Below are 27,045 nucleotides of genomic sequence, written 5' to 3'. Positions count from 1 at the left end.
ACTATGATCCACTGAATCAAACACTTTGGATAGGTCAATAAAAAATGCAACACAAGATTTTTTATCATCCAGAGCAGTAATAATATCATTTGTGACTGATATGGCTGCAGTCATAGTGCTATGTCCTTGTCTAAAACCTGACTGAGTTTGACTTAAAATACTGTCAGACAAAAAGTGTTTTACCTGTTCAGTTTAGAAGAGATTCAAATACTTTAGCCCTAACGGACAGTCTTGAAATATGGGTATTCAGGACAGAGGGATCTCCACCTTTTAATAAAAGAAGGACAAATGCTGACTTCCAGGAACTGGGTATCAAACCACTGCTTACACTAAGATTAAAAATATAGGTAATGGGTCTCACAATCAGATCTGCAGCTGTTTTTAAAAAATAGGGCTCAATTGGGTCAGGACCAGCAGACTTTTTACAATCAAGACTTGATAGAGCTTTGTAAAATTGAGTGGAAGAAATGCGGAAAAATTGAAAACAATTTCCAGGGCAACTTACAGTGGTAGCTACACTGTCTTTAACTTGTACATGGACATTTGAGAGAGTGGCTAAGCCTGCATTGATAAAATGCTTATTAAAAGCATCTGCTATGTTATGTTTACCCTTAATTTCACTTTGATTTACCTTTAAAATAAATAAATAACTAAATTGCCACATGGTTGGCAAGTTTGAATTGGACACCCTGGGACTCAAACCAGGGACCTTTGTATCCCCAGACAAGGTGACTTACTGACTGCACCACTGGGGAGACACGGTTTTCCACACACCGTCCCACAATGTGAGGCAATCACATGTGCCAGACTGGGGTACTTTTGTCTGTTTAAACTTAAAACACTTAAAACAGTCAAAATATTAGGGCTGTAGTCAAGTAAAGAAAATCTTGGTCGACTGAAATCGTACATAATCTTCAACTAATCGATTAGTCGAGGTAAATTATAGTTACAAATATTACTGTTTCCATAAGTATGTCATTATACAACTGTCAAGTTAGCTGACAGTAATTTATGGCAGAAACAGGCTTACATAGCAGTTCTCTATTAAGCATGAGCATTCCTGTGTTTTTATTTTCTATATTGGTTGAAGTTGGTAAAGGTAAAGGCATTTAGGCTTATTCTACTGTTAAAAAATGAATGTAAATGGTAATATGTAATTTTTCTTACAGGCTTCAAGAGGTGTCTGATGTAGCCATGATGCAGGCGTCTGCTCTGCAGGCCAGACAACAGTCCAAGGAAAAGGAAGTAGAAGCTTTGAGGAGACAAATCCTGGACTACCAGGTAACCCATATGTTGTGTTTTTTATTCTCTTAAACTTTGTTGATCCGAGGAGAGTTTTTTTGAGCATACATGCTAGTTTTTACACATTTAAACACATTGAAAATAGGCAACAACAGTGATGTTATGCTGCTAGACACTCAGTGGCTCCTCTGGCTCACTTGATTTTGGGAAAACGTTTCCTGTTCAGTACACTAAAAGATTTAAACTGGTGAGTCAGAAGCATCTATAAGGCGGACTGCCTGATATAAACAACTGATGGATTATTTATTTAAAGTGCCAAATCACACCAGCAGTAAAACAAGGTTAAAAGAATCAAACAATATTAAAAGAATCGAGGAGGGACGACACGGAAAATTTAAAGAACAAAACACAGAAAACCATCTGTGGCCCATCGAGTGACACATACATGTTATCACATCACTACCAATGATAGCAGGAATGCAGATATTAGCGAGACAGTCTAGCTGTTCTATAGTCTCATAAACGCACCCAGAAGTGTAGGGCAATACAGAAGAAGCACAAAACCCAGGTGAATTTCATACATTAAGGGTGCAATACATGACATTCATCCACCACATGGCGCACCAGCAGACTAGGTTGGGGGAAAAGACTACATCAAACCCACGCCAATCATGTTAAGGCAGGTCATATGATTGCAAGAATAAATATGTTTTGAGTCTAGATTTAAAGATTTCAACGGAAGTAGCTTCCCTGATTATAAGAGGTAGCTAGTTCTAGAGATAGGGAGCTCGGTAGGAGAACAGTCGACTGTCTACTGATTTTTTTCTTGATTCTGGGAACAGTAAGATATCCAGCAATCGGAGTGCACAAGGGGGAGTATAAAGGGTGATGAGGTCAGAAAGATATGGTATGTAGTGAGTTATAAGCTGAGAGAAGCACTTTAAAGTCATATCTGGCTTGGATTGGGAGCCAGTGACGGGAGATTAGAACTGGAGTAATATGGTCACATTTTCTATTTCTAGTTAACATTCTGGCGGCAGCATTTTGCACAAGTTGTAGTTTTTTAATATTGCAGCTAGGTAGACCAGAGAATAAGACATTATAGTAATCTAGTCTTGAAGAAACAAAAGCATGTATTAGTGTACTAAGCAGGGAGCAGATTTTTTGCAATAGTAAATGGGATTTCACCCTAAAAATATATCAGAAATAGAAGTAAATAGCAATAGAAATATCAGGAAATAGCAAAAAATGTCCATCACAGTTTAAGAGTCCAAGGTTACATCTTCAATTGTTTTGTTTGTCCAGCCAATAATCCAAAACCTGAACAGTTTACAATTATATAAACTAGAGAAAAGCAGGAAATTCTTACATTAGAGAAGCTGGAACCACAAAATCTGTGTCACTTTGCTTAAATGCATTATTCTATTATCAGAACTGTTGCAGATTAATTTTTTATTGGCTGACCTTTTTAGCTCTAGTTATGGCATAGTGGTTTTAAAACATTTACAAATGACCTGTAGATAAAATTAAAAGTAAACTCATATACTTGTATTTGTCACACTTGAATAATAGCTCACCCTCTCAGTATTGGATTGGTAAAAAAAAGAAGTATTAAAATGAATCAATCAAAACACAAACTAACCTAATAGTGTAGCAGTTTGTTAGATCACTCAAGGAATCACGTGAAATTGTTTCAACATCAGTGTCATCTCTTTTCCTCAGTCACAGTCAGATGAGAAGGCCCTCATCGCGAAGCTCCACCAGCACATAGTGGCTCTGCAGCTCAGTGAGTCAGCTGCTTTAGGGAAGCTGGAGGCTACCACCTCTCATATCCAGCAGCTGGAAACCTACAAGCTGCGTGCTGAACAGCGGCTGGACGCCAGTGAGCGTGCTCTGTTCCTTGCCCACCAGGAGGGAAGAAATCGTTCCAAGCACCTACGGCAGACCATCCAGTCACTACGTAGGCAGTTTGCCGGAGCACTGCCGCTCCCCCAGCAGGAAAAATTCTCTGTGACCATGATGAGCCTCCAGGAGGACAGAGCAAAAGCTCAAGAGGACAAGAGAAAGGCAGAGGAGGAGAGAAGGAAGGCAGAGGGAAGGGCGGAAGAGCTGGAACTGCGGCTTCGAGGGCTGGAGGAGCTCATCTCAACACTGAAGGATGTGAAAGGGGCCCAGAAGGTCAGTAGGGACAAATGTAGCTGTTGGTACAAGTAATTATCCAGTTCAGATCTATCTTGGAAGGATAGATCGTCCTTAGCTTCTGGTTGATTAACAGATTAATTGAATTGGTAGCCTTATTTTTGCCACAACCTTCCTATGAAAAAACATTTTTATCACAGTTGTGGTAGAATAATACCGTTGGTCTTGTGATCTCATTTGTTTGCGGGACATGTTATGATTTCAAACAGGTAACTGAGTGGCACAAGAAAATGGAAGAAGCTCGCCTGCAGGAGCTGAGGAAAGGCAGGGAACTGGTGGTCCAGAAGGAGGAGATCAGGTACCTGAAGAACCTGGTGTCAGAGCAGGAACGAACCATTCAATCACTTGAAGAGGATATTGTGCAGCAAAACACGGTAAGAGAAAAACATCTTTTCACATGTTCACAACAGTGCAAAAACTGTTTGTCCTTTATTGTGACAAACATCTATAAACCTTATACACTCATTAATTCATGGATTATTAAGGTATGACTTAGTTATATATACTGTATCATAGCACTTTAAAGGGAGCTTTTATCTACAGACATATGTCATGGTTATACAGAAACCTCTTTGTCTTTGCCATGTCAAGATTCAAGACGAGCGTCAGCTTGTGTGGGATCAGCGAGAGGTGGAGTTAGAGCGCCAAGTGGACCATTACGAGAAGCATCAGAATGAAATTCTGGGTAGTGCCGAAAAGGTAAACTTTTGTTTACAGTCTTTGATGCTAATATTTCTCAAATTAATAGTAAGTTAGACCTGTTCAATCAGTAATCACTGGCTTTTTCCGCTTTTTTCCGCTTTTTAAATTGGTCTCAAACTCAGCAAAAAAATAAAAATGTGTTTTCTTCAACCTGTCACCACTCTGCCCTCTTGGCTGATTTGTTTTGGTTGTTTTCAGTTTGAAGAAGGAACAGGCTACCTGCCAGACCCAAGTCTACCTCTTGCTCATCAATTAGAGTTTGCTTTGGGTAAAATCAGAGAGCATGTTCGCACCATCTTGGAAACACAGGCCACCTGCAAAAGTTTGGATGAGGTATAGTATTCTGTCCATCTTAATATGTATTCCTCAAAAATCAAACACATACCAGATTGTTTGAATTCTGATTCCTTTGTGTGCAGAAGTTGAAAGAGAAACAAGCAGCTCTGTGGAAGGCAGAGCAGAACATCGTGTCCAGGGACAGAGTGATCAATGAGCTGCGTCTTCGCCTCCCGGCTGCTGCCAACAGAGAACGCTTGCTAGCTGATCTTGCCAAGCACGAAGAAGGCCAGTCAGACAGCCAGCCGGCCCTCAAGTTGGCTCATCAGACCATCAAAGACCTTCAAGGTCGACTTGACAAAAAAGAGGATTTGTTAAAGAAATACCAGAACCAGCTTGCTCAAGCCAGACAGGTACAATAATACAGGGAGAAATACTGGACATGCAATGACTGACAATGCAACAGCTCTTTTATGTTATTCCTGTGTGCTGTTTCAGAGGCATTTGCTAATCTGTAACGTTCTTCAGTGATCAGATCTGCCTGTTGGAGTTTATGAATAGTTTATGGATGTTTTAAATCTCCAACTGATGGAAAATCTCAGTTTAGATTAATATGGACTATCAATCCCTCGTAGATCTCCACAGAAATATTCTGACCATTGTGTTTAACGTAGTAGTGAATGTGTGGCCCATATAGAAACCTTGCTTGGATGTTAGAATAAGAGCAACAACATTTTAGGAAGGTAAACGTTTTATATCTGAAGTGTGTCTCTGTTTCATTTATCTCCACCTTGTTGATGCCAGGATCAAGAGGAGATGATAAAGAGACACCAGGAGGAGCTGAGAACGCTTCATCAGAAGTTGGACTTGCACACGGACACATCCCTGGACCGTTTCAAGCAGACAGCAATGGTACTGATGTATCCATATTTCACTGTGAATGGTGTTTTTTCTTTTTTTTGTTCTGCTTAAATAGCTTTGGCCTATACTCACAACAACATCGGTACTAAGTCTAGTCCATGACATCATATTTAAATATATATCCAGAGATGTCATATTCTATTTCTAAGCATACTGTATGTTACATAACATTTCATACTTACAACCAATGTTTGTAATGCAAAGCGTTGAGTGAAGAATAAATGTATTAACAGACACAGAGCCCTCCGTGAGTTTCTGAGCGCTACCTGAAGTTTTAAGCTGTCCTTTAAGTATTTTGCTTAATGCTTCGTCATTCCTTTGTCCAGGAATTGATGAAGAAACCCACTATCAGGGTACCAACATCCAAGCATCTGGAGCGTCTGGCGGAGTTGGAGCAGACAGTGGCTGAACAGGACATCTCGCTCTCCTCCATCACAGAGAAGCTGAAGCTGACTACCGCTGATCTAGAGCGACAGAGGACCGCCATGGAAACACAGGCTAAGAAACACGCTGATGAGATGTCAAAGTGATTATCCCTTTATTAAACTAGGGTCCCTAATGTTTTATTTTTCTGAATTTGACCCAGTGGTCGCCTGTGAAGAGTATATTAAAGCGGCGTCAGAATCCTTTACATATACATTTCCTTTAAGTCAGGTAAGTGAGTACAAAAAATAGCGGTATTGATGCAAATATATCAACAACGAAGGCTTTTCACACCTTCATTTTATCATCCATAGGCTAACTGAAACCTTTGTGTCACTCATGTGAAACAAGAGTAACCCAGGGTTTACATTAATTACTCAATTTCTCTAGTTTATTGTCATTATACAGCGCAGGGAACACGAAAAGTTCTTGCGGTTTCTAGGAGATGGTGCAAACGGCAGATTTAAAAAAAAAAAAAAAAAAAAAAGAGCAAATCTGCATGCAATTGAAACATTAAACAATACAAACACAAGCAATAACACTATATACATGTGTATTAACAGGCAGATAGTATTTACATGTACACGTGGAAGAGAGCCGGATATTAGCTCAGGGCTAATATTGTTAACATTAACAATGGCATTCACAGAAGGCAACTTGTGGAGAATTGATAAGACAAATGTCATAATCTCACCTCATCTAGCCTCGATTGACACTGATGATCGCAACTGGGGGTTTACCCACGGGGTCATGTATGACTGTGCCGTGGAGAGGAGTTCAGTGAACCCAAGCTTAACAGGAATTATCACACATTCGAAGTTGAACATGTGAAATGCCCACTAATTCATCTGTGAACCCGGGTTAATGGAAATCCTAGCCAGGATTACTTGTAATGTGTGAAAAGCCCTATAGTAATGTGAATGACATGTACAAGGTCAGCTTCAAGGACACAGTTCAAGCACAACGTACACTTAAAGCCCAAAAAAGTCTCAGGATGGATTTTTGAAAATTGAATTAAATATTATGAAAATAACTCAAATACAATAATTCAAAGGTTTTAAGACTTGACTTTGAAGTAACACATTTATATTCATTCAATTAATATACATAGAGCAGATATAGTTAGTTAACCTTTTTAAAATATTTTGAAATGTTTTGTTTGGACCACAAATAGTTGAGCTGTTTTATTATTTATTTTCTGTCATCTTGTATTTTCTTAATTAGTTTTCTTTATTTTGGTTTTTACATTTTGGTCAAAATTCCAGTAGTGATATTAACCTCTTCACCCACAAATCAGTGGTGCAAACTCTGCAGCCAAATAGTGTTCAGAAAACTTCATCAGGCTAAGTTTTACGGGAAAAAAAGATGCACAAACCACAAGTATATTTCCATTTGATGGAATAGTGTAACTATACAAAACATGGAGTACTTGGGTTTAAACACCATACATTTTCAACGAAGAGATCGAACAGACTGATACTGCCAGGCTGTTTGAAATAAGATGACTTAGACAGCCTTAAAACTACTTAAATGGAAATCCAAGGAAGCTGGACTTTAAGGGGTTAAAAGTTAATAAAAAGCAGCTAAAGGAAAGCAGATTAAGGAGGGCTTGCAAGAGTTCAGCAGTGCAGTGGGACATAGGCATTTCAGGCAAATGATGACAGGCTAACTGATATGAATGGCGGTGGGCAAAATATTAAACACTTTTTAAGTATAATGCGTTAATATTCAACACCACCACAAACTACAGAATCCAAAATGACTGAACATGATAATAAATGTAGGATTAATGGCAGTGTATTGAATAGCATTAGGGCTAGCTTGGTTACTAGTTGTACCTAATAACCTAGCAACTCCCTGTAGATCTCCGTACTTTCCTTCACAGCAGAAATCAGGTCAGCGCTCGCTGCTGATCGGCCATAATTGGCTAGTTAATGCAAAAAAGAAATAGACCATTTCAGTCATTTATGTTTGATCAGGATTTTTTCGTGCTAACCAGGCTGAATCTGCCTGCCTGGCTGACTAAGCAGAATTGCCGGGCATGTCAGAGTTATTACCCTATGTGTAAAAAATTCCCTCCCTTCCATGCAAACTAATCCTGCATACAAGAAATGTTGTTTTGCATGCACACAACCTGCCAACCAGGGGAAAAAAAAACACCATCCTATCTATAACAAAATGATTTGCCAACAAGGCACCCAGGAATCTGCCAGCTTGGCAGAAATATCGTTCTATGTGTTCGCATGACCTGCCAACCGGTGAAAATTTCCGTCTCTGGCTCTAATACAAGAATCATTCTTTCGGTATTAAAATTGCATACTAAACATGGAGATTTTTCCTACCCGCTGGCATATTTCAGAACAACCATACGGGCTGAATTTCCCTGCTTGGAACCAAATCAGCCCTCATACTTGTACTAATTACGTAAGAAAAGTGTTTCCCTGTTACACATATTGCAGTTGTCCTATCATAAGATGAAGGACGATAAATGAGGAGGATCATCTTCACACGGATCTTCAACAGATCACTGGAGCTATGTGAAGTCCCCTCCTGCTTCAAATGCTCCACGATCATACCGGTCCCCAAGAAACCCTCCATGACTGAACTGAACAACTGAAGTCCCTCAAGAGACTGGTGTTGATCCACCTGAAGGACATCACAGGCCCCCTGCTGGACCACCTGCAGTTAGCCAGACAATTCAGTGGATGATGCAGTCAACAGCTGGACACCTCGACTTCCCAGGGACATATGCAACAATCCTGTTCGTGGACTTCAGCTTTGCGTTCAACACCATCATCCCAGAAGTCCTCCTCACCAAACTCACCCAGCTCACTGTGACTACCTCCACCTCTCAGTGGATCACAAACTTCCTGACAGTCAGGTAGCAGCAGGTGAGGCTGGGAAAAATCACATCCAGCACGCAAACAGTCAGCACTGGCCCTCAGAATGTGTGCTCTCCCAACTGCTCTCCTCCCTCTACACCAATGACTGCACCTTGACGATGCAACAGTCATTGGCCTCATCCGAGACGGAAAGGAGTCTGCATACAGAAGGGAGGTCCAACAGCTGGCCCTGTGGTGCAGTCACAACAACCTGGAGCTGAACACGCTCACTGTGGAGATGACAGTGGACTTCAGGAGGAGCCCCCCATGACTGCCTCCCATTAACATACTCAACAGCACTGTGTCAACTGTGGAATCCTTCAGGTTTCTGGAATCTACAATCTTGCAGGACCTGAAGTGGGAGTCCAACATCGATACAGTCATCGAAAAGGCCCAGCAGAGGTTATACTTCCTGTGCCAGCTCTGGAAATACAACATTCGAGTCTGTTCTCTGCACTTACATCACTGTCTGGTTTGGACCGGCCACCAAACAGGGCAGAATAAGACTACAACAGACAGTCAGGTATGCAGAAAAGATTATCAGTTCCAACCTGCCCACCATCCAGGATCTGTACACCTCCAAAGTCAGGAAATGGGCAGGGAAAATCACTGCAGACCCCTCACACCCTGCATATAACCTGTTCCAACTTCTCCCCTCTGGTAGGCGCTACAGAACACTGTACACCAAAACCACCAGACACAAAAACAGTTCCTTCCCCGTCGCCGCCACACTTACGAACAGTTAACTCACTGTGGCACTGCACAATAACTCTGGAACACTATAATACCCACTGTACCTACAAATTATATATATTTATTTTAGTCTAAAATACAAAATGTGCAATACATTTCACTTACTACTGTATATCTGAACAGGCTGTATATACTGTACATAACCACCCACTATACAGTATGTATATAAATTCATATAATTTTCTTACCTTGTCATATTTATCTCATCACTCCTTGCACTCTTTACTTCTTTGCACTATTTGTATCCTGTTTACAGTTCACAGAAACACAGAAATTCCTTGTGTATATTCCTGAAGATTGTTGTGTTGTTGTTCTGTTTAAGTACACTGAGAGCCACTAAACCGGAGTCAAATTCCTCGTACCAATAAACACGATTCTGACTCTGATTCTGATTCTGATAAGACAGCCCCTCTTATAATTTCAATACCTTTAGAAAGAAAGCCCTGGATAAACTTACAAAAGGCACAGCTGTATTTCTAGTAAAATAATCACTTATGGTAATTTGGCATTGGTCTCTATCAGTAAGAAAATGCATTTTTTTCATCACTATATTATTATGAGGTAACTTGCTGTATGAGTTACGGTGATGGCTTGTATTATTTTTTCTGTGTTCACTGTATAATACCTTTTGGATTAAGCATGTTCTCTTAAAGTGTGTGATTTTTCCTTTTTTTATTCTTATTTCTTTTTTTGTAGTCCTCTTGTTCAACTGTACTTTTGATTACACCGCCTACATATTACATTAGCTACAGACCACAAAAGAGACACTCGTGAGCTGAAAAGTTGTCCTTACTATATAGATCCAGTGCCTAAGTAATGACTGGAGCAAGTCAAAAATTACTGTCCCTCACCAGTCTGAGATATAAATTAAAAGCCACGTTTATAATAACAGTAAAAACAAACTAACAGAGGTGATTTGTTGCAGGCTGGAGGAGTATCATGCTGCCCAGCTGAAAGCTCTGACTGGCGAGACTGAGGATCAGAGGAGCCAAATGGCCCAGATGGAGAAGGAGATGAATTACCTTCAAACCGAGCTGGAGGCCCAGAAGGAGGCTAACGTCCGCTCCCCCAGCAACACCATGAAAAATCTGGTGGAACGTCTGAAAGCACAACTCACCCAGAAAGAGAAACAGCTCAAGGTTTTATCTAATTTTACTCTTTGTTTTTGGGTGCGATATAATGGGTAGCAACACAAAGCGGTTAGTCCTGTTGCCTTGCAAATGTACCCAGATCAATCAATCAATCAATCAGTTAAACTTTCGTTATGTAGATGAATTGAGATTGAGATGAATTTCTGAGGAATGGGGAAATGCTGGGTCTTGTTGGCATGTTTACCCCCGGTGCTTCTGTTTGTTTTCAGTCCAAAGATGTGCATGCCAGGTGGACTGGGTGCTCTAAATTCTTAATAAAAATGAAACAAGAGTGAGTATCTTATCTCTGCTGGCTGCATGATAGATAGGCGGCCTGATCTTGATATTTCCCTAGTGATCCTCCTGGTGTATGCTGGCACCGAAACCCTTTTAGTCATATAAAAAGTAAGAACAGTTGATCTCTATCAATTTCAGGTGTAATAAAAGTGCCAAAAGCATTTTCAATGATGCATTTTTTATGTCTCAAAACTACAGCCAAGTTCTGTAATCTCTCAACACTCAGATTACATACAGGAAAAAAGTTGTTTATCAAATTTGCAAGGAAAATGGGTGTGTGTGGGGAGAAATCAAATCATCTTTGCACAAAATGCTTGATGGTCCATTAACTCAAATGAGGTGTAACAACCGCACTCATCACATTCGTCATCGATAGCATCTCTTTGCTCCTTGTTTTCTCAGGCTCTCAGTAAGGCTTTGTTAGAACTGCGGGCCGAAATGACGTCTGCAGCAGAGCAGCAAGTCATAGCCAGCGCGGCACAGAAAGAGGAGAATCTCAACGTACAGATGTTGGTCGACAGGCACACCAAAGACCTAAAGGTGAGACCTTTATATCATCACAGCATATTTGTTTTTCTTGCATAATGTATGTTATATTTCATTATTGACATTTATTAATCCCTGTTGAGCTAAATTAACTGCCACAAAGAAGCCTAGTGAGTATATTAATTTAGATTACACAGACAATACTTCCTTAACTCACAGTTGGTTTTGGTTTTCATTTATGATATTTACTGACAAGAAAAATGTAGAATATCACCAGACACTTACCTCTCCTAAGGTGCGGTTGCAAGACCTTAATGAAGAACTTCAAGTTGCGAAGGACTCTGCTAAAGCAGCCAGAGGCAGGGAGAACACCCTGAAGGAGGAAGTGGACGGCCTAAACCAGGACCTCCAGAGGAGTCAGAAAACTCAGAGACGCCTGCAGGCTGAAAAGGAGGAGAGAGAGCAGGAAATCCAGGAGCTCAAGCAGCAAATCAAGAGGCTCAGCAGCGCTCTTCAGGTTATTATCACTAAGGAGTGTGGAATACCACGCCACATTAATGATCTGTACGGAAGTGTGCAGCTCGGTTTGACTTTGATCCGGAGCTTATTGTTGTTGTGGCTGTTGTTGTTATTATTATTACATAAGCTAGAGTGACACCCTCGAGTCAGTGACCACATGATCCAGCCACTATCAGCATAACATCATGTGGACGACTGACCACAATCCTCTGACTCAGGCAGACAGTCGGACCTTGAAACATGATAAAACATTAAAATGGAAAACACGCAAAACTTGCTGCTCCCTGCTGTAGCAAATAAAATGAGGAATGCATCAAGAATGGAATCTTGCATTCTTGTTAGATTTAAGATATATTCCTCCAGTGGATATCAGAGTTGATTTAATTATTCAATGTTCAGGTATTCATAGCATGTATTTTTAAAGTTGGAGATGAGATTCCTCCCGGGGCTTTGGCTAGATCTCTGTCTCTTTTTATCTTTAAAATAATTCCATGTGGCGTGACCCTAACCTCTGCAGTGTTAGTGCCTTGCTTTCCTCATTGAGTTACATAGCGAATTATACGCATGTTAGGATTACTGTCAGTCTCCACTGTACGCTGTCCCTAATGAAGTGCTATGAAAATCTTTTTCTTCGTGTTTGCCGATTTAGAATCAACCAGAACCAGATGGGAAGACGCCAACCATTGAGAATCTGCAGAAGAAGATCAGGAGGCTGGAGTCAGACTTAGAGAAAAGAGCAGAAAATAAAAATATCAAAGATGATCATGGAAAGGTTTGCACATCACTTCAGTCCGCATCAAACATTTTGTGTTACTGCAGTTTTACTATTGCATGTTCACTTTTTTTTTTTCTGTTTTATTTGACAGAGCAAAGAAGAAATTGTGCGGTGGGAGGAGGGCAAGAAATGGCAGGCCAAGATGGAGAAGGTGAAGAATGCGCTGAAAGAGAAGGAACGAGAGAGTGAATCCCTATCTAAACAGCTCAGCACTCTTAAAGACCTCTATGCCAGGTCAGTGTGTGTACATCATACTGGATGATTTAGCGTCTATAGTTTGTCTTTGTAGATAATGTAGCAATATGTTTGATCAAGAAATACTTCAACCAAAAGCTGCACTAGTAAACTTGGAACATATGGCTTCAAATGACAGGAAGAGGGATGAAATTTAGCTTCAAAATGTAGAATGATGTCAGGAAACTGCATACATTACACACAACACAGGGAATCTGTCAGTAAGTGGATCATAAAATTTAAATTGTTGTAATACTGTTCCAAAACTGCTGCACACTACCACACAACGAAAAGGTGCTGGATGCAAAAAAAAGCAAATGAAGAAAGATTTTTGTATGTTTCTTCCCACAGCTAGAGCCCACAAGTGTGAATGTGTGTATCTGTCTGCATTTGTTAGCTCTATTATAGATTGGCGACCGGTCCAGGGTGTAACCTGCCTCTCAGCCAATGAGCTGGTATGAGCTCCAGCCCACAGGTTGGCTGTACAGCTGTATATTTTCTGCCTGTTGCACCGTATTTCACTGACTCCAGATTGTTACTCAATTAAGCACAAACACAATGATGAATGATGATGAATTCTCAGATAATCTACCAAAGCTTTGTTAAAGTCAGTTATTTTGAAGCACTGAATGTGAAAAAGTCTTCAGTAGCTCAGCAGATGCTCTAAACTATCACACTAAGTTGTACACTGTCCACTAATGTTGACATTGAACTATGTTGACAGCACAAAGTTAATGTACTTGTTTGTTCTATAAGGAAATTATATAAGATATGTAGTGATGGACGTTAGTCTAACTGTGACTACGGAACGTGTCTGCCACTTACAAATGTACACATTTTTAAGAACAGGAAGCAAAAATGTTTTCTTTCCAAGGTGTCATTGGAGATGTCACACCACCACCCACCTTTTTTTTTTTTTTACATTTCTATCAGCTGTAATTATCTCCTCCATTTCATTTGCGTGTTTTATTGTGTATGCAGGCTAGAGCAAGAGAAGAGTGCACTGCAAAAGAAGCTGAAGGCTCGAGGAGTGACTGCTGATCAGGTGGTTGGAGTGAGATCCACTGAAATGGAGAAGGAGATAGAGGAGCTGAGGAAAAAGAACTCAGATCTGGAGACACAAATCCTCACCATAAAGTAAATATCAGTCTTTCAAAATCTTTGGTATTGTTCAAAATGCCCTGATTATGGCTTATTTTAAAGATACAAGAATACAATGATTCAGTATATCTGCATACAGTTGTGTACTTTTCATATAAAACTGATACTCAGTGGCACACTCAGAAAAACACTTAGAGTTACAGCAGCCCTCTTCAATTGCACAAGTGTGCCAAATATACATCATAATATAAACAATTATAATACTAAATTATTATTTATATAGTGTGTTTCAAACAAAAAATGCAAAACAGTGGGCTTTATGGAAGATGAAATATAAGAGGAGCATTAAAAACATAGCAGAACACAAGTAACAATAAAAAATAATAATATGTAAGAAGTAATAAAAGCAGTAATAAAAGAATATTAGATAACCAGTCAAAATGAGGAGCTCATTAATGAAAAAAATCTACACAAGTGCTGTTTATTAATATTTTCCTCCAAAAAGACTTAGCAAAAGTAAATACTTTGACTGGAGTTAATGGCAGGCTTATGAAAAGAGAAAAAGGGTAATGCAATGGAAGGCGCACATGCATTAATAATTTAATAATTGCACACTGAAAGTGTCACTATTTGCCCCCCCTTCATAGGATGTGAAGGAAACTTGGCATGTACATTCAAGACATAGTGCAGGATGTCTCCAATGAGTTTAATCAGGATTGCTGTAAGAAAACTTGATTTATGGCCAATTTCCTGCTAAGCCCTGCCCTTGGCAAAGTTTTTGGATCGATGGCGGCCATGGTTTTGGACCAGTCTTGCCTATTTGTAGTAGAATTGTGAAGCTCAGTCCCACAAGGTGGTATATTAAATTTGGTGTTGATACAGTCGAAATCCAAAAAGTAGATGTCACATTACTGTTTTTCAGTTTATGCAAATTAGCAAAAAATCCATCATGGTGGCCATTATTGTCCACGAGGTGTTTTTGGGGGAGCAGGCCTTTCAAAGTTTCACTTTTTTGGCTGTTAATTATAGTGCCACTATCAGGCGGATTGGGATCGTATTTTCTGTGTGGCATTTGCATATCATTTCCGGTTATGGTGCCAAGTTTACTGTCTGTAGCTTGTTCCAGCTCACAGCAAATTGAGAGAAGGCATAAAAAGGCGGATAATGATGAATAGACCACGCCCACATGCACCAATCAATATGACACTTAAGAGTTTGGTTAATACTTGCCCCCAGAGCATTTGCACCAAAATTGGTGAAATTCTGTCCATGGCATTTGTGGCACCCCCTGTGTGTCAAGCTTAAAATGCTTTGGTGGACCTTTTCCCAAACACAGATTAAAGACATCTACAAAGACTTATGATGATTGGACAAATGGTCAATAAGTTATGGCCAGTTTCCTGCTAAGCCCTGCCCTTGGCATAATTTTTTGATCGATGGTGGCCATGTTTTTGGTCTGATCTTGCTCATTTATAGTAGAATTGTCTATCTCAGTCCCCCAAGGCTGTATACCAAATTTGGTGTAGATACAGTCAAAATCCAAAAAGTAGATGTCACATTACTCTTTTTCAGTTTATGCAAATTACCAAAAAAAAATCCATCACGGTGGACTTTTATGGTCCAAATGGCTTTTTTGTAGAGCACACTGAGCTGGATATGTGTGTCGGACTCACTATGCGGGTGGCCGGCCCACATAGTGAGGCCTTCCATTTTTTTGATTTTTACCTTTTTTTTGGAATGTGATTTATAGCACCACGATCTAGCCAATTGCAGTCATGTTTCTTGTGAAGTAATTTCACATCATTTCCAGTCATAAGGCCGAGTTTCATGTCTCTGGCTCACTCAAGGCAGAATAAAAATAATAATAAATTGGCACAAAAACAATAGGGTTCTAGCCCTTCAGGGTTTGAACTCTAATTAGTTTTAGCATCTCTACAAAAGCATGTAGAGCTAAGATTTATCACGCCTTGTGTTTCCATTATATATGTTTATTGCCACTGCTGCTTCAGAATTTTATGAAATATCATGAAGTCACAATTGCACAACTGCGGAGCTGTCTGCTCCACTGAACTCAAAGGAATGGTCGCCCACACTCTCTCTCCACTTTGATTGGTGGTTACAGAGCTGAGTAGTTTTTAGCAGATTTTTTAATTTGGTTTTGAATGTACTGATGGAACTGCAACTCTTCATATTATCAGGTGGGGCATTCCACTGAGTTGTGGCTTTCACAGAGAAAGCTGACTGCCCAAATGCAGTGCGACGAAATGGTTTGGTACAATCTTGTATAGAGGATATTCTGGAGGATCTAATAGAGCTTACTGAGCAAGTGTACACAAAGTCATGTGGTGGAGGAGGGGCCAAACCATTAAAATGTTTATGTATGAGTTTTTAGAGTTTGTTTGTGTAAGGACTCAAGAGGTCTTATGGCTGTTTCTCCAGCCTGCCTTCAACATATAATGCAATAAGACATATGGGAAAGAATCATAGCATGCATAAATATCTTGGCTGCGTCCAAAGAGAGACAGTTTCTAATATGTCTAAAATTTGCTAAATTGTACTTTAACATGTTTCTTAAAGTTCAAATTTGGATCCAATGTCACACCAAGATATTTAAAATCAGTGACTATGTCAATCCTTTCACCTTTGATGAGAATATCAGCGTTAGGAGGTTGTACCATGGTTTCAGAGAAAAACATACCCTTTGTTTTGTTTACATTTAGACTCAGACATGATTGATCAAGCCAATGTGCGATCCTTTCAAATGCAATTGTTAGCTTAGCAGCAGCTAACTCAGCTGTTTTTGCATGTGTGTACACAACAGTGTCATCTGCATACACTTGCAGGTCTACATCATGACACTGTTTAGGGAGATCATTAAGATATAGGCTAAATAATAGGGGGACCTCACACTGACCCTTGTGGAACACCCAATGTGTACTTCATGTTACTGGACAGTGCGTCACAAACTTTAACACATTGTTTCCTATTAGATAAATATGAAGACACTCATGCCAATGCTCTAGATGAGAAGTTAAATTTAGAGTTTCGATATTAAGGCATCATGATTGACTGTGTCGAATGCTTTACGCAGATCTAAAAATACAACACCAAATACTCCTCCTTTGTCAAGTCTTGATTTAATTTGCTCTATTAAGTGCAAGATAGCAGTTTCCGTGGAATGATTTACTCTAAAGCCAAATTGCATACAATTTAGACCAAAATTGCTTGTATCAAGAAATGTTGTAAGTTGTTAAAGACTGCTTTTAACTGCTTTGTCCTGATGACATCCAAATCCTTAAGCAATCTTTGTAACAGCAAAGCATAAAAAACTACCATGGCAGACATTGTGCAACACGAGTCCTATCACACTAATATTCCACAATTGTGTAATTTGGTATTCAACCAATTATTTGACAACAAATATATACATTGTGCAAACACGTTAATAGCAATTCACAAAGTAAACATTTAATTCTGGCTCTACCTACAAACCATATAATCTTTTCAAGATACACAGATTAGATAAGCATACTATGCCTGCGGTACGCGCGTACCAACCAGGTACAATAACACCCTTTCGCCCAGCTGCTGAAAAAAAACCTAGAGGAAACTTCAGAGGCTTCTCTGAAACCACCCAGGGATACTAGTGTTGAGCTTAAGGATCTGTTCTGAATTATTTCCTGATGATTGAGCAGGATATTGGAAAACAGACTCTCCAGGTTTAGCATTTACTGTTGGAATTTGTAGCTGAAGCCAGTCTGCAAAATGTGTTTGATAAGTTACAAGTCTTGATTTAATTTGTTCTATTAAGTGCAAGATAGCAGTTTCGGAATGATTTGCTCTAAAGTCAAATTGCATACAATGTAGACCAAAATAGCTTGTATTAAGAAATGTTGTCAGTTTTTTAAGACTGCTTTTAACTGCTTTGTCCTGATGACATCCAAGTCCTTAAGCAATCTTTGTAACAGCAAAGCATAAAAAACTACCATGGCAGACATTGTGCAACACGAGTCCTATCACACTTTGTCCACAGGAGTAGCAAAAGCAAATGATTAAATAATAGCCCATAATCGGCTTTTAACCAGAACAAACTGTACAGCCCAACTATGAAATGGAGAAACCTATGTGCACTCTTGGGAAAATATTATCTCAAAATATTCGACAATTGTGTTATTTGGTATTCAACCAATTATTTGACAACAATTATATACATTGTGCAAACATGTTAATAGCAATTCACAAAGTAAACATTGAATTCTGGCTCTACCTACAAACCATATAATCTTTTCAAGATACACAGATTAGACAAGCATACTACACCTGCGGTATGCGCGTACCAACCAGGTACAACACCCTTTTGCCCAGCAGCTGAAAAAAATCCTAGAGGAAACACTGTAATGACTTCTCTGAAACCACCCAGGGATACTAGTGTTGAGCTTAAGGATCTGTTCTGAATTATTTCTTGATGATTGAGCAGGATATTGGAAAACAGACTTTTCAAGTTTAGCATTTTCTGTTGGAATTTGTAGCTGAAGCCAGTCTGCAAAATGTGTTTGATAAGTTCCAGATCCAACTCAGCTCAACTCAACTTCATTTATATAGCACCTTTCATACAAACATGCAGCCAAAAGTGCTTCACATGGCAGGATTACAACAACACAGAAGGCAAAAATAAATAAAATTTTGCATGACTTAAAATTACAACAATAAAACAAAGTTTCAAAAATAGAACAAAAGTCAATTAAATAAACACTAGGGATTAATGTGGGGATAAACAAGTAATGATTAAAACTTAAAAACTAAAGCTAAAGCTGTAACATTACTCCAAATTAAAATTGAAAGCCAGATTAAAAACATACTTTCCTTTTAAAAAATACAGAGAAAGCTTGCCATTGTAATGTCAGAGGCAGTGTGTACCACAGTTTAGGGGCATAAAAATAGAAGGCAGCCTCACCAGTACTTTTATGGGACACATAAGGAACGTTTAAAAGGGAAGCAGCAGGGGTCCTTAGTGACCTGTGTGGAACATAAAATGAAAGAAAATCTCTGATGTAGGGAGGAGCAAGGTTATTCAAAGCAAGTAAAATAACTTTAAAATCAATTCTAAAAGATACAGGTAGCCAGTGCAGTGTCTTAAGCAGTGGGGTGATGTGATCCATTTTCTTTGTTTTAGTCAAGACTCTGGCCGCAGCATTCTAGCTGTAGCTTTCTTATAACCCAAAGCGCCAGATGGTTTGTTACACAGAACCATCTGAGAAGTCGTCCTTGGAAACTGTTTGGAAAAGGGTAGGCACTTTCAAAAAAACACTCGGCAGGTGATTGGATGAACCATCTGTCTATCACCGTCTCTCACCGTCTTACCTTGCGAGGCAGCTGGATTCATCATGTGAGAATCCTCATAGGACACTAATTGGTCCGAACCACAGGTGGTTTGAACACAAGCGCATATCTTGAAGTTTGTGGTCGATTGTATCAAAAGTGCACTGAGGTCTAAGAGAAGAAGGACAGCCAAGTTGTTTGTATCCACAATAATTCTCAGGTCATTTACAACTTTCAGTAGGGCTGTTTCAGTGCTGTTTGCTTGATAACCAGATTGGAGTTTTTTTTAAAATGCCGTTGTTGATTAGATGGACAAGTAGTTGATTAAAAACGTTTTTTTCTAAAAGTTGAACAAGGAAAGGTAGATTAGAAATGGGTCTGTAATTGTTCAGCTCTCAGTAATCTAGATTTGATTACTTGAGGAGAGGTTTTACCATTGAAGCCTTGAAAGCTGTGGGGACAAATAAAGACAAATAAAAGGATAATATCTTCAGTTTGAAGAGCTTTGTGAATAAACTATTTAACCTTTATATGCTTTCCCTTAGTTACATCATCAGCAAACATAACATCAGCTACCATAATTATGCCAATGATAAGCAGCTTCTCATCTCACTATCCACCGATGACTTCCAACTTATAAACTCTCTAGTCAGTTGCTTGGATGAAATCAACCACTGGATGGCAGCAAACTTCCTTCAGCTGAACAGGGAGAAAAGTGAGATTTTGGTCATAGGTGCTAAAGCCCAGAGACAACTTGTGTGTGAGTACCTGGAGTCCAGATCACTAAAAACAAATGACCAGATTAAGAACCTAGGTGTAACCATGGATGGTGAACTCAGCTTTAAGGATCATATTAACAGCATCATCAAGGTTTCCTTTTTCCAACTCCGAAACATTTCCAGAATCAAAGTCCCTCTTTCTCAATCTGACTCAGAGAAACTCATGCACGCATTTGTCATGAGCAGGCTGGATTATTGCAAATCTGCGTTTATGGGTCTTCCAAACAAAACAATGCTTAGATTAGAATTTATCCAGAACTCAGCTGCGCAAGTTCTGACCAGGACAAAAAGATCGGATCATGTAACTCCAGTCCTCCAGAACCTTTACTGGCTACCTGTTGTTTTCAGAATACAATTCAAAATCCTCCTTTTGGTTTACAAAGCACTTGCTGGTCCGGCTCCACAGAACATCTCAGACATGCTGTCAGTTTATAATCCCAGCAGATATCCACATAATTTAGACTAAAACCTTTAGTCTCTCTTTGAACTTGCAGACAGCACCAGGCTTTACCTCGTGATGCCGCCATGGAGAATCTGACTCTGAGGAACCGCTACCTGGAGGAGAGACTCCACTCCTTAGAGAGCCAAATATCCAAAGAGCCTCCATCAAGACCCTCTGTAAGTGCTTATTAGCATACACAACATAATGACTAATGAATGTGCGACATTTATTCAGAAACACAGCATACAAAAATAAGATTTGTTCACTACTTGATCAACAAAAATAAATCAACAACAACATTCCTTCAGTTTTATTTGTTTAATTATATTACCTCCATCTGTTAATATTGTTAAAATGAAAATCAAATGTCCATATGTTTAAATATGTTGAAAAAGACAAAGGTTTTCATGGGGTGTCCTATCTTTTTTACATGACTGTATTACAAGACCTCAAGTTTATTGCAGGGAGACAGTGGAGAGTACACAGCAGGCAGTCATATTACTATATGTACTGAACATAACATGTTCACTTCTGTATGATTTAACCCTGTTCTACTTTAAGGAGCCAAAGATGTTTTCCTGTTATCTCCCCATGTATCTTTCTTTACTGTCTTTCTTTATGTATCTCTTTCTTTTCTGGATTCAATCTGATTCATTGCCTGTGAAGGACAAACGCTTCTGCTTCCAGGCTTCGAAAGGGATTTGTTCTGTCACTTTTGATATTGCGGATGGGTCATGGGAAGGAAAAACAGCACCCAGCCCTGCTAAATACTGCAGCCGCTCTGTAAGCCCTGAAGCCGATGAAGACACCTTTGACCATGAGATCGAGCCAAAGCAAAGCCAGACAGATAGCGAAACTCAAACCAGCTTTGTGGGAGCAAAGGTTTGCACTGAACAAAAGCGATCAAGTGCTGATGTGGCTGAAAACACAGATGAAGAAGACGTTGACGCAGATCAAACTGAAGAAGGTGAGAGGCCAACAGACGCAGATAATGTAGAAAATACACAAGACGTCCCAGGTGATTCTGAACTGAGTGTGATTGAAGAAAAGGAAGAACCTGAGCCTGATGATCCATCAGAAAGACCTGGATCAGTTATGTCATCCTCTGAGCCAGCTGCAGCGACGGGTGGTGAAACGAATGAAACTGTGGAAAATGAGGGTGGCGGAGAAATAGATGGTCAAGATACAGATAAAGATGATGATGATGATGTGGGAATGAGGGCAGAAGAGACTGAAGAACACATTGAACTGAAAGATAAAGCGCTTGAGACTACAAAGGAGGCAACAGAGGATGATAATCCAGAACAGTCCTGCTCAGCAGATCCAGATGTTGACTCGAGCTCCATACCAAGCAAACACCTGGAGAGGTTTATCAGTAAAAAGAGGGATGATGGTGGACAAAAACGAGAAAGGAGATCTCTTAAATATCTGAAGGTACTTCAGGCCCCCGTAGTTACCCAGTGCTGTGATAGCATTGCAATAGTGGTAGCAGAACAAAACAAAGGCTTGGTAGTGTGCTGGTGTGTTCCCCTCCTGCATTGTCTGTCATGGACCAAAGGTTTCCATGGTGTTGTGTAGATAGATGAAGTTCCCGACCCAAGAAGAAGATATTTATTTAAGAATAAGGATGTTTTCCTACACTCCCTTCTGTTTTTGACGACGCAACATTTCTATTATGCCTTATTTTACTTTTTTACTCAGTGATTTTGTGTCTTTGCCCTCCTCTAGACATCAGGACGAGGCACTGGGACTCCATCACAAAGAGATCAAGACCTCCAAAAAGAAAACCTCAAGCTGGCCTCCGAGAACCTGGAGCTCCGCTTTCAACTGGAGCAGGCTAACAAAGATTTACCAAGGCTGAAGGTACACATGACCCAAATCGAGAAGCAGTTGTTCAGCTCTATATTGCTGTTTGATAGTAATGCTGATTGTAAGGCAACTTAAAGGAGTAGTTTGACATTTTGGAAAATATTCTTATTCGTTTTCTTGGCAAAAGTTACATTTAAAAAATTGAGCATCACTTCCATGTCTGTATTTTAAACATTAATCATAATAAGCAACTTTAACCACAGCTAAGTTTTAGCTGTAGCTTCATATTTAACAGACATGAGTATCGATCTTGTCATCTAACTCTGCACAAGAGCAAACAAGCAAATTTCCCAAAATGTCCAACTTTTGTTTCATAAACCTGTCAATTGGAGCTGTAATTTTACTCTTGATTGAAGACATTTGTCTTATTTAAATGGTCTGTCGTGTAAATACCACATAAAAATAATTTACTTTTGCTTTCATAAGACATCATTCATTATGTAATGAGGTATTTCACTACATTTGTTTAACTATCCGAACTTTCAAAATTTTAAAGCAATTTAACAAAAAATTGTTGAACTTCAACCATGTATTAACTTTAAAGATAAAATATTGATTTAGGCAAGAGCAAATGTTTTTGACATTGCTTTTCTTATAATTTTATTCAGTTGTTTTTTTGTTTTTTTTAACAGAATCAAGTTGCAGACCTTAAGGAGATGTGCAGCGCGCTGAAAAAGGAAAAGGCGGATGTAGAGAAAAAGCTGGCCCATATACGTGGAGTATGTTAACCTCAAGTCACCTCTGCTCTTTCTTTACACAATATTTGTAATAATAATGACAAAACACAGAAATGACAAGAAAAATCAACTATACATGTCCATAGATGAGGTTTAAAAAAAATCCAGTGACCTTAAAGAAACGTCTAATTTAATAAAGAAACAAATAGAAAAGAAACTGAATTGGATAACATGAACTCTGCATCCATTTGTAATGTGTTCCGCTTCAGGCTGGCCACAGCGGGAAAACAGTACCTGAACTTGAGAAGACCATCGGGTTGATGAAGAAGGTGGTGGAGAGGGTGCAGAGGGAAAATGAGACGCTGAAGAAATCCAGCGCACCTGCACATCAGGACAAGTTCTCTGCCTTGGAGCAAGAACATAAAAAACTAAAGGTTGTTGCCCACGTCGTGTCTTACATGTCAAATACATTCTGCTGGAAAAGCATATTAACTACAGCTGATGGTAAATATTTTTTATTTTATTTCTAGGCTGACTTTGAGAAACTGAAGAGTCAAAGCGAAGCTGAGCTGAGTTCTAAACTTGAATCTAAAACCAAAGGATTGGAGAAAATAGTGATGGAAAATGAACGTCTACGAAGGGAGATCAAAAGGGTGATTATGATTGGTTTGTTCGCCAACATGATGTTAATATGCAAATGCACTCTAAAGAAAAACATCTCATTGTGTAATGTTCAGTGTTGTAAGTATTTTTTCTAAATTAGCGACTTGGTGTTTAGTAACTAAATGGCGCAAAATAGATACAGTAAATATGGTTGCAAAAAGTTCAAAATATGTTCAAAATGTTTCATCGTGCCTGTTCCTTTATTCCTGCCTGTTTAGTGTGTTTTACCTTCATGAGGATAGAAGATGGATTTCTCCTTTGGAATAAATATTTTCATCTTGTTGTCTCACCTGGATGTTATTTTCTATCACTACAGGAAATCGAGGCTTCAGAGAGGCTGAGAGTGACCAAGACAAGTCTGGAGGTGACCAGCGAGAAGCTCGAGGCAGAGCTGGAGGAAACCAAGCAAAGGCTTCGGGCAGCTCTGTCCAGACCCGTCCCAGAGGTAGCGGACAGTAAGACCTGGAAGGCGTCTGTGGTAACAAGGTCAGCAAACTGCTTTTAACACAAACCTTAAGTGGTTTCACCAAACAGGCGATTCTAGGTTTTGTTTTCTTTGACATCATTAGTGCTAAGTGTTGTTTTTCTGCTGTTTATGTTGATGAAATTTGAGTTTTTGTGGCTGACTGTCAGCACTGATGCTTAGTACTAGGGATGGGCAATATGACAATACTGTACATACGGTGAGACCATTTGTTAATATCTGGAGATTTTGTTGTATTTTATTGTGGTAGCTATCCCTCTAATATCCATGGGTGTATTAGGACATCGTGGACGATGTTGCAAATCAATAAGCAGCACTGATTAATATGAGTTTTGCATCGATGTGATGATGTACTTTGATTTGTCAGGTATTTTGTTTGCTGGATTGGCCAAAAAAGTCTGGTTATTTAATCCATCATAAATATATCTGTTGATTTTCCAGAAAATACACAAAAAAATCACAACACATATACAATGACTGAGGATTTTATCCATATTACCCACTGCTACTGACTCCCCCTTTTATTCCAAACATAATGCTGTAGTCACTTCTGGAAATGTAAAACTTTTCTGCCAAGAAAAGTCTTACAGTGGCCGTTTAAGAGCAAAAAAGCCAGATATTCCCAAAGTTTCAGCTTTTAAATTTAGGGTTTTTCCTTATGTAATAGCAAACTGAATATCTTTAGGTTTTGGATTGTTGCTCAGACAAAACAAGCTACTAATATCAGCACCTAAGGCTTTAGGATATTGTGATTTTTGACAATGTTCAGACATTTCATAGACCAAACAATAAAATGGATTAAGTGAAAAATGATCAGCAGAATAATCGACAATGAAAAAAACTGTTAGTTGCAGCACCACAATTGAGTTACAGCTATAGACAGTAGCACACAGTCCACTGCATTTGTTCTCACTGTTTGGGTTCTGGTTCTTATTATGTACAATCCAGTCCATTACCTCCTTCCCATCAAGGCTTTCCCAGGTGGCTCGGAGATTCAAACCCTTGACCATATGTCCTCCACTTGTAGAAGCTCCAGGCTACGAGTACAAGTTTATAGAGTGCGAGCCAATGATTGTTTCACTTCCATCTGCAGAATGTTTGAGAACAAGATGAAGGAGCTGGAGAAGGAGCTCTCCCAGAAGACCTCCAGCCTCTCAGAACTTAAACAACAGCTGAAGGAGGTGAACGAGCGTGAGGACAGAGCTCAAATTAGCATCCGGACTCTGGAAGATCAGGTACGGGCTACATAACAATTTAATTTAAAAATAACTGTCGGCGTGCTGCCATGGTCTGCTAATTAGCCCGCTGAGACTTCCTGAATAAGTGATTTTTTTTTTTTCTTTTTTGTCAAGTATAGATCAAAAGCTTTACTATAATGATGAGTTTTAGTCTCTTGGGACAAATGACAAGCATGATTTTGGCTCCTAAAGCTTTGTTTAATCTTGCTGCTTGTTTAAAGAGGAGTTATTACAGAAAACAACACTTGTCTAGTCTTTGGGTGAATTTTGTAGTTGCTGTAAGAGATGTTATTGAAGAGCTTTTGAACCATGAAGCTTGCATTTCCTGTGATTAACTGCACCACATGAAGAAGCCAACCTTAACTGCCCCTCAGTATGATGTCACAACTAAAAAACTAAAAATGCAGTAGGTAATTTTTCATGTTTATAGGCGTGAAATATAATCTGTTAGGTCAGCTTGAAATCAGATATCTTCCACTGAAACAGAACAAAAATGTGCTTCATAGACACACAATAATGATACAAATAACTCACAAAAATAACCCCCCATTCAAGCCTCGCTTTTCTCTTGTACAGCCGACCTGCCGCCTTCGTGAGAAGCATTTTTAACTGTATTGCTGTTTTGGGTTTGAAACTTCCACAGGTCGACATGTTGAAAAGCTTCCCTACTGCTGCGAAGACAGGAGCAGGACTCTCGAAGGAGTTCCAGGCAATGAGGTACAGTATGTAAAACTATATGTACTGTCTGTGATGAATAATGGTGATAATGTTTTATGTTGTAGGTGAAGCTACCATCTGGACCAGGACACACTTCTAACATCCATGAAAAATGATGTTAAGGGCAATGAATGTTCAACTGTACTGTATTACATCAACTTCTGCCTGTAAAACGTGTGAAACAAAACCTTAAATTTTGTCAGATTTACATTAGTTTGCTTAGAATAATTAATTTAGATGATAGAAGTTTGTAAAATACCATGATTACATCAATTACTGTCACTGTTTACCCAGCAAACACAGTTTTTTCATACAAGATTGAGACAAATAATTACGCTTTGGAAAGTTTAGCAGTGTTTGCCTGGTGACGAGCAGTAATTTCCTGTCACGATTTCATATTCTTTGCCGGGATTGTTTAACTTGTGGGGTCGATAACTTCGCTTTTGATAAAAGTCTATACGTTATTTTATCTGAAGATTGGTCAACAGTGAGCTGGAGAATGAGAACGCAGAACTGAAACAAAGGCTGAGTGAGTACAGCGGGCGATACGGTGAGACGTCCACTAAGCAAGGTGAGACTTTTGATTTTCTAGTAATTTTTTTTTTTTAATCAAAAAACGTTTTATAAATCCTAATTTTGACTGTATGACAACAAATGACAAGAGTGACAAGTTTGTCGTCAAGTGACAAATAGTAAAGCTTGTGAGGATTGTTCAGTTAAGTTACTTATAACAGTAATAGAAGAAAACGAGCCACAAATTTCTGATTAATCAATGAATTAGTTGATGGCAGAATATTCATCTGGCTTTTCCAGTATATTCAAGCAACTTTGCGTCTCAATGTTTAAAAACATCTAATATCTGTTATCTGATTTTAATTATTTAAAGGAAGAGGAATCATTAAAGATTTCTCTCTTTT

General features: G+C 39.2%; 1 protein-coding gene across 2 annotated transcripts in view; it reads left to right on the top strand.

Annotated features, from left to right (window-relative positions):
• Nucleotides 1-27,045, top strand: part of cep290 (centrosomal protein 290) — a 48,505-nt gene that overhangs the window by 20,491 nt on the left and 969 nt on the right. The window contains exons 28-51 of one of the 2 annotated variants that reach the window (XM_044357517.1): nt 1,170-1,281; nt 2,965-3,420; nt 3,651-3,815; nt 4,033-4,140; nt 4,342-4,476; nt 4,563-4,832; nt 5,224-5,331; nt 5,667-5,866; nt 10,324-10,537; nt 11,228-11,365; nt 11,607-11,828; nt 12,480-12,602; nt 12,697-12,839; nt 13,821-13,976; nt 20,533-20,656; nt 21,147-21,914; nt 22,209-22,343; nt 22,982-23,068; nt 23,296-23,460; nt 23,557-23,679; nt 24,006-24,175; nt 25,267-25,408; nt 26,055-26,128; nt 26,605-26,699. In XM_044357517.1, coding sequence (XP_044213452.1) covers nt 1,170-1,281; nt 2,965-3,420; nt 3,651-3,815; nt 4,033-4,140; nt 4,342-4,476; nt 4,563-4,832; nt 5,224-5,331; nt 5,667-5,866; nt 10,324-10,537; nt 11,228-11,365; nt 11,607-11,828; nt 12,480-12,602; nt 12,697-12,839; nt 13,821-13,976; nt 20,533-20,656; nt 21,147-21,914; nt 22,209-22,343; nt 22,982-23,068; nt 23,296-23,460; nt 23,557-23,679; nt 24,006-24,175; nt 25,267-25,408; nt 26,055-26,128; nt 26,605-26,699 — 4,433 coding nt within the window. The remainder of the gene's footprint in view (nt 1-1,169; nt 1,282-2,964; nt 3,421-3,650; nt 3,816-4,032; nt 4,141-4,341; nt 4,477-4,562; nt 4,833-5,223; nt 5,332-5,666; nt 5,867-10,323; nt 10,538-11,227; nt 11,366-11,606; nt 11,829-12,479; nt 12,603-12,696; nt 12,840-13,820; nt 13,977-20,532; nt 20,657-21,146; nt 21,915-22,208; nt 22,344-22,981; nt 23,069-23,295; nt 23,461-23,556; nt 23,680-24,005; nt 24,176-25,266; nt 25,409-26,054; nt 26,129-26,604; nt 26,700-27,045) is intronic. The other variant, XM_044357518.1, reaches the window with a different exon arrangement.

This window comes from Thunnus albacares, chromosome 7, assembly GCF_914725855.1.
Source record: "Thunnus albacares chromosome 7, fThuAlb1.1, whole genome shotgun sequence".
Taxonomy (NCBI): Eukaryota; Metazoa; Chordata; class Actinopteri; order Scombriformes; family Scombridae; genus Thunnus; species Thunnus albacares.
The sequence above is the reverse complement of the archived record's forward strand: the minus strand, read 5'-3'. Positions and strand labels throughout refer to the sequence as shown.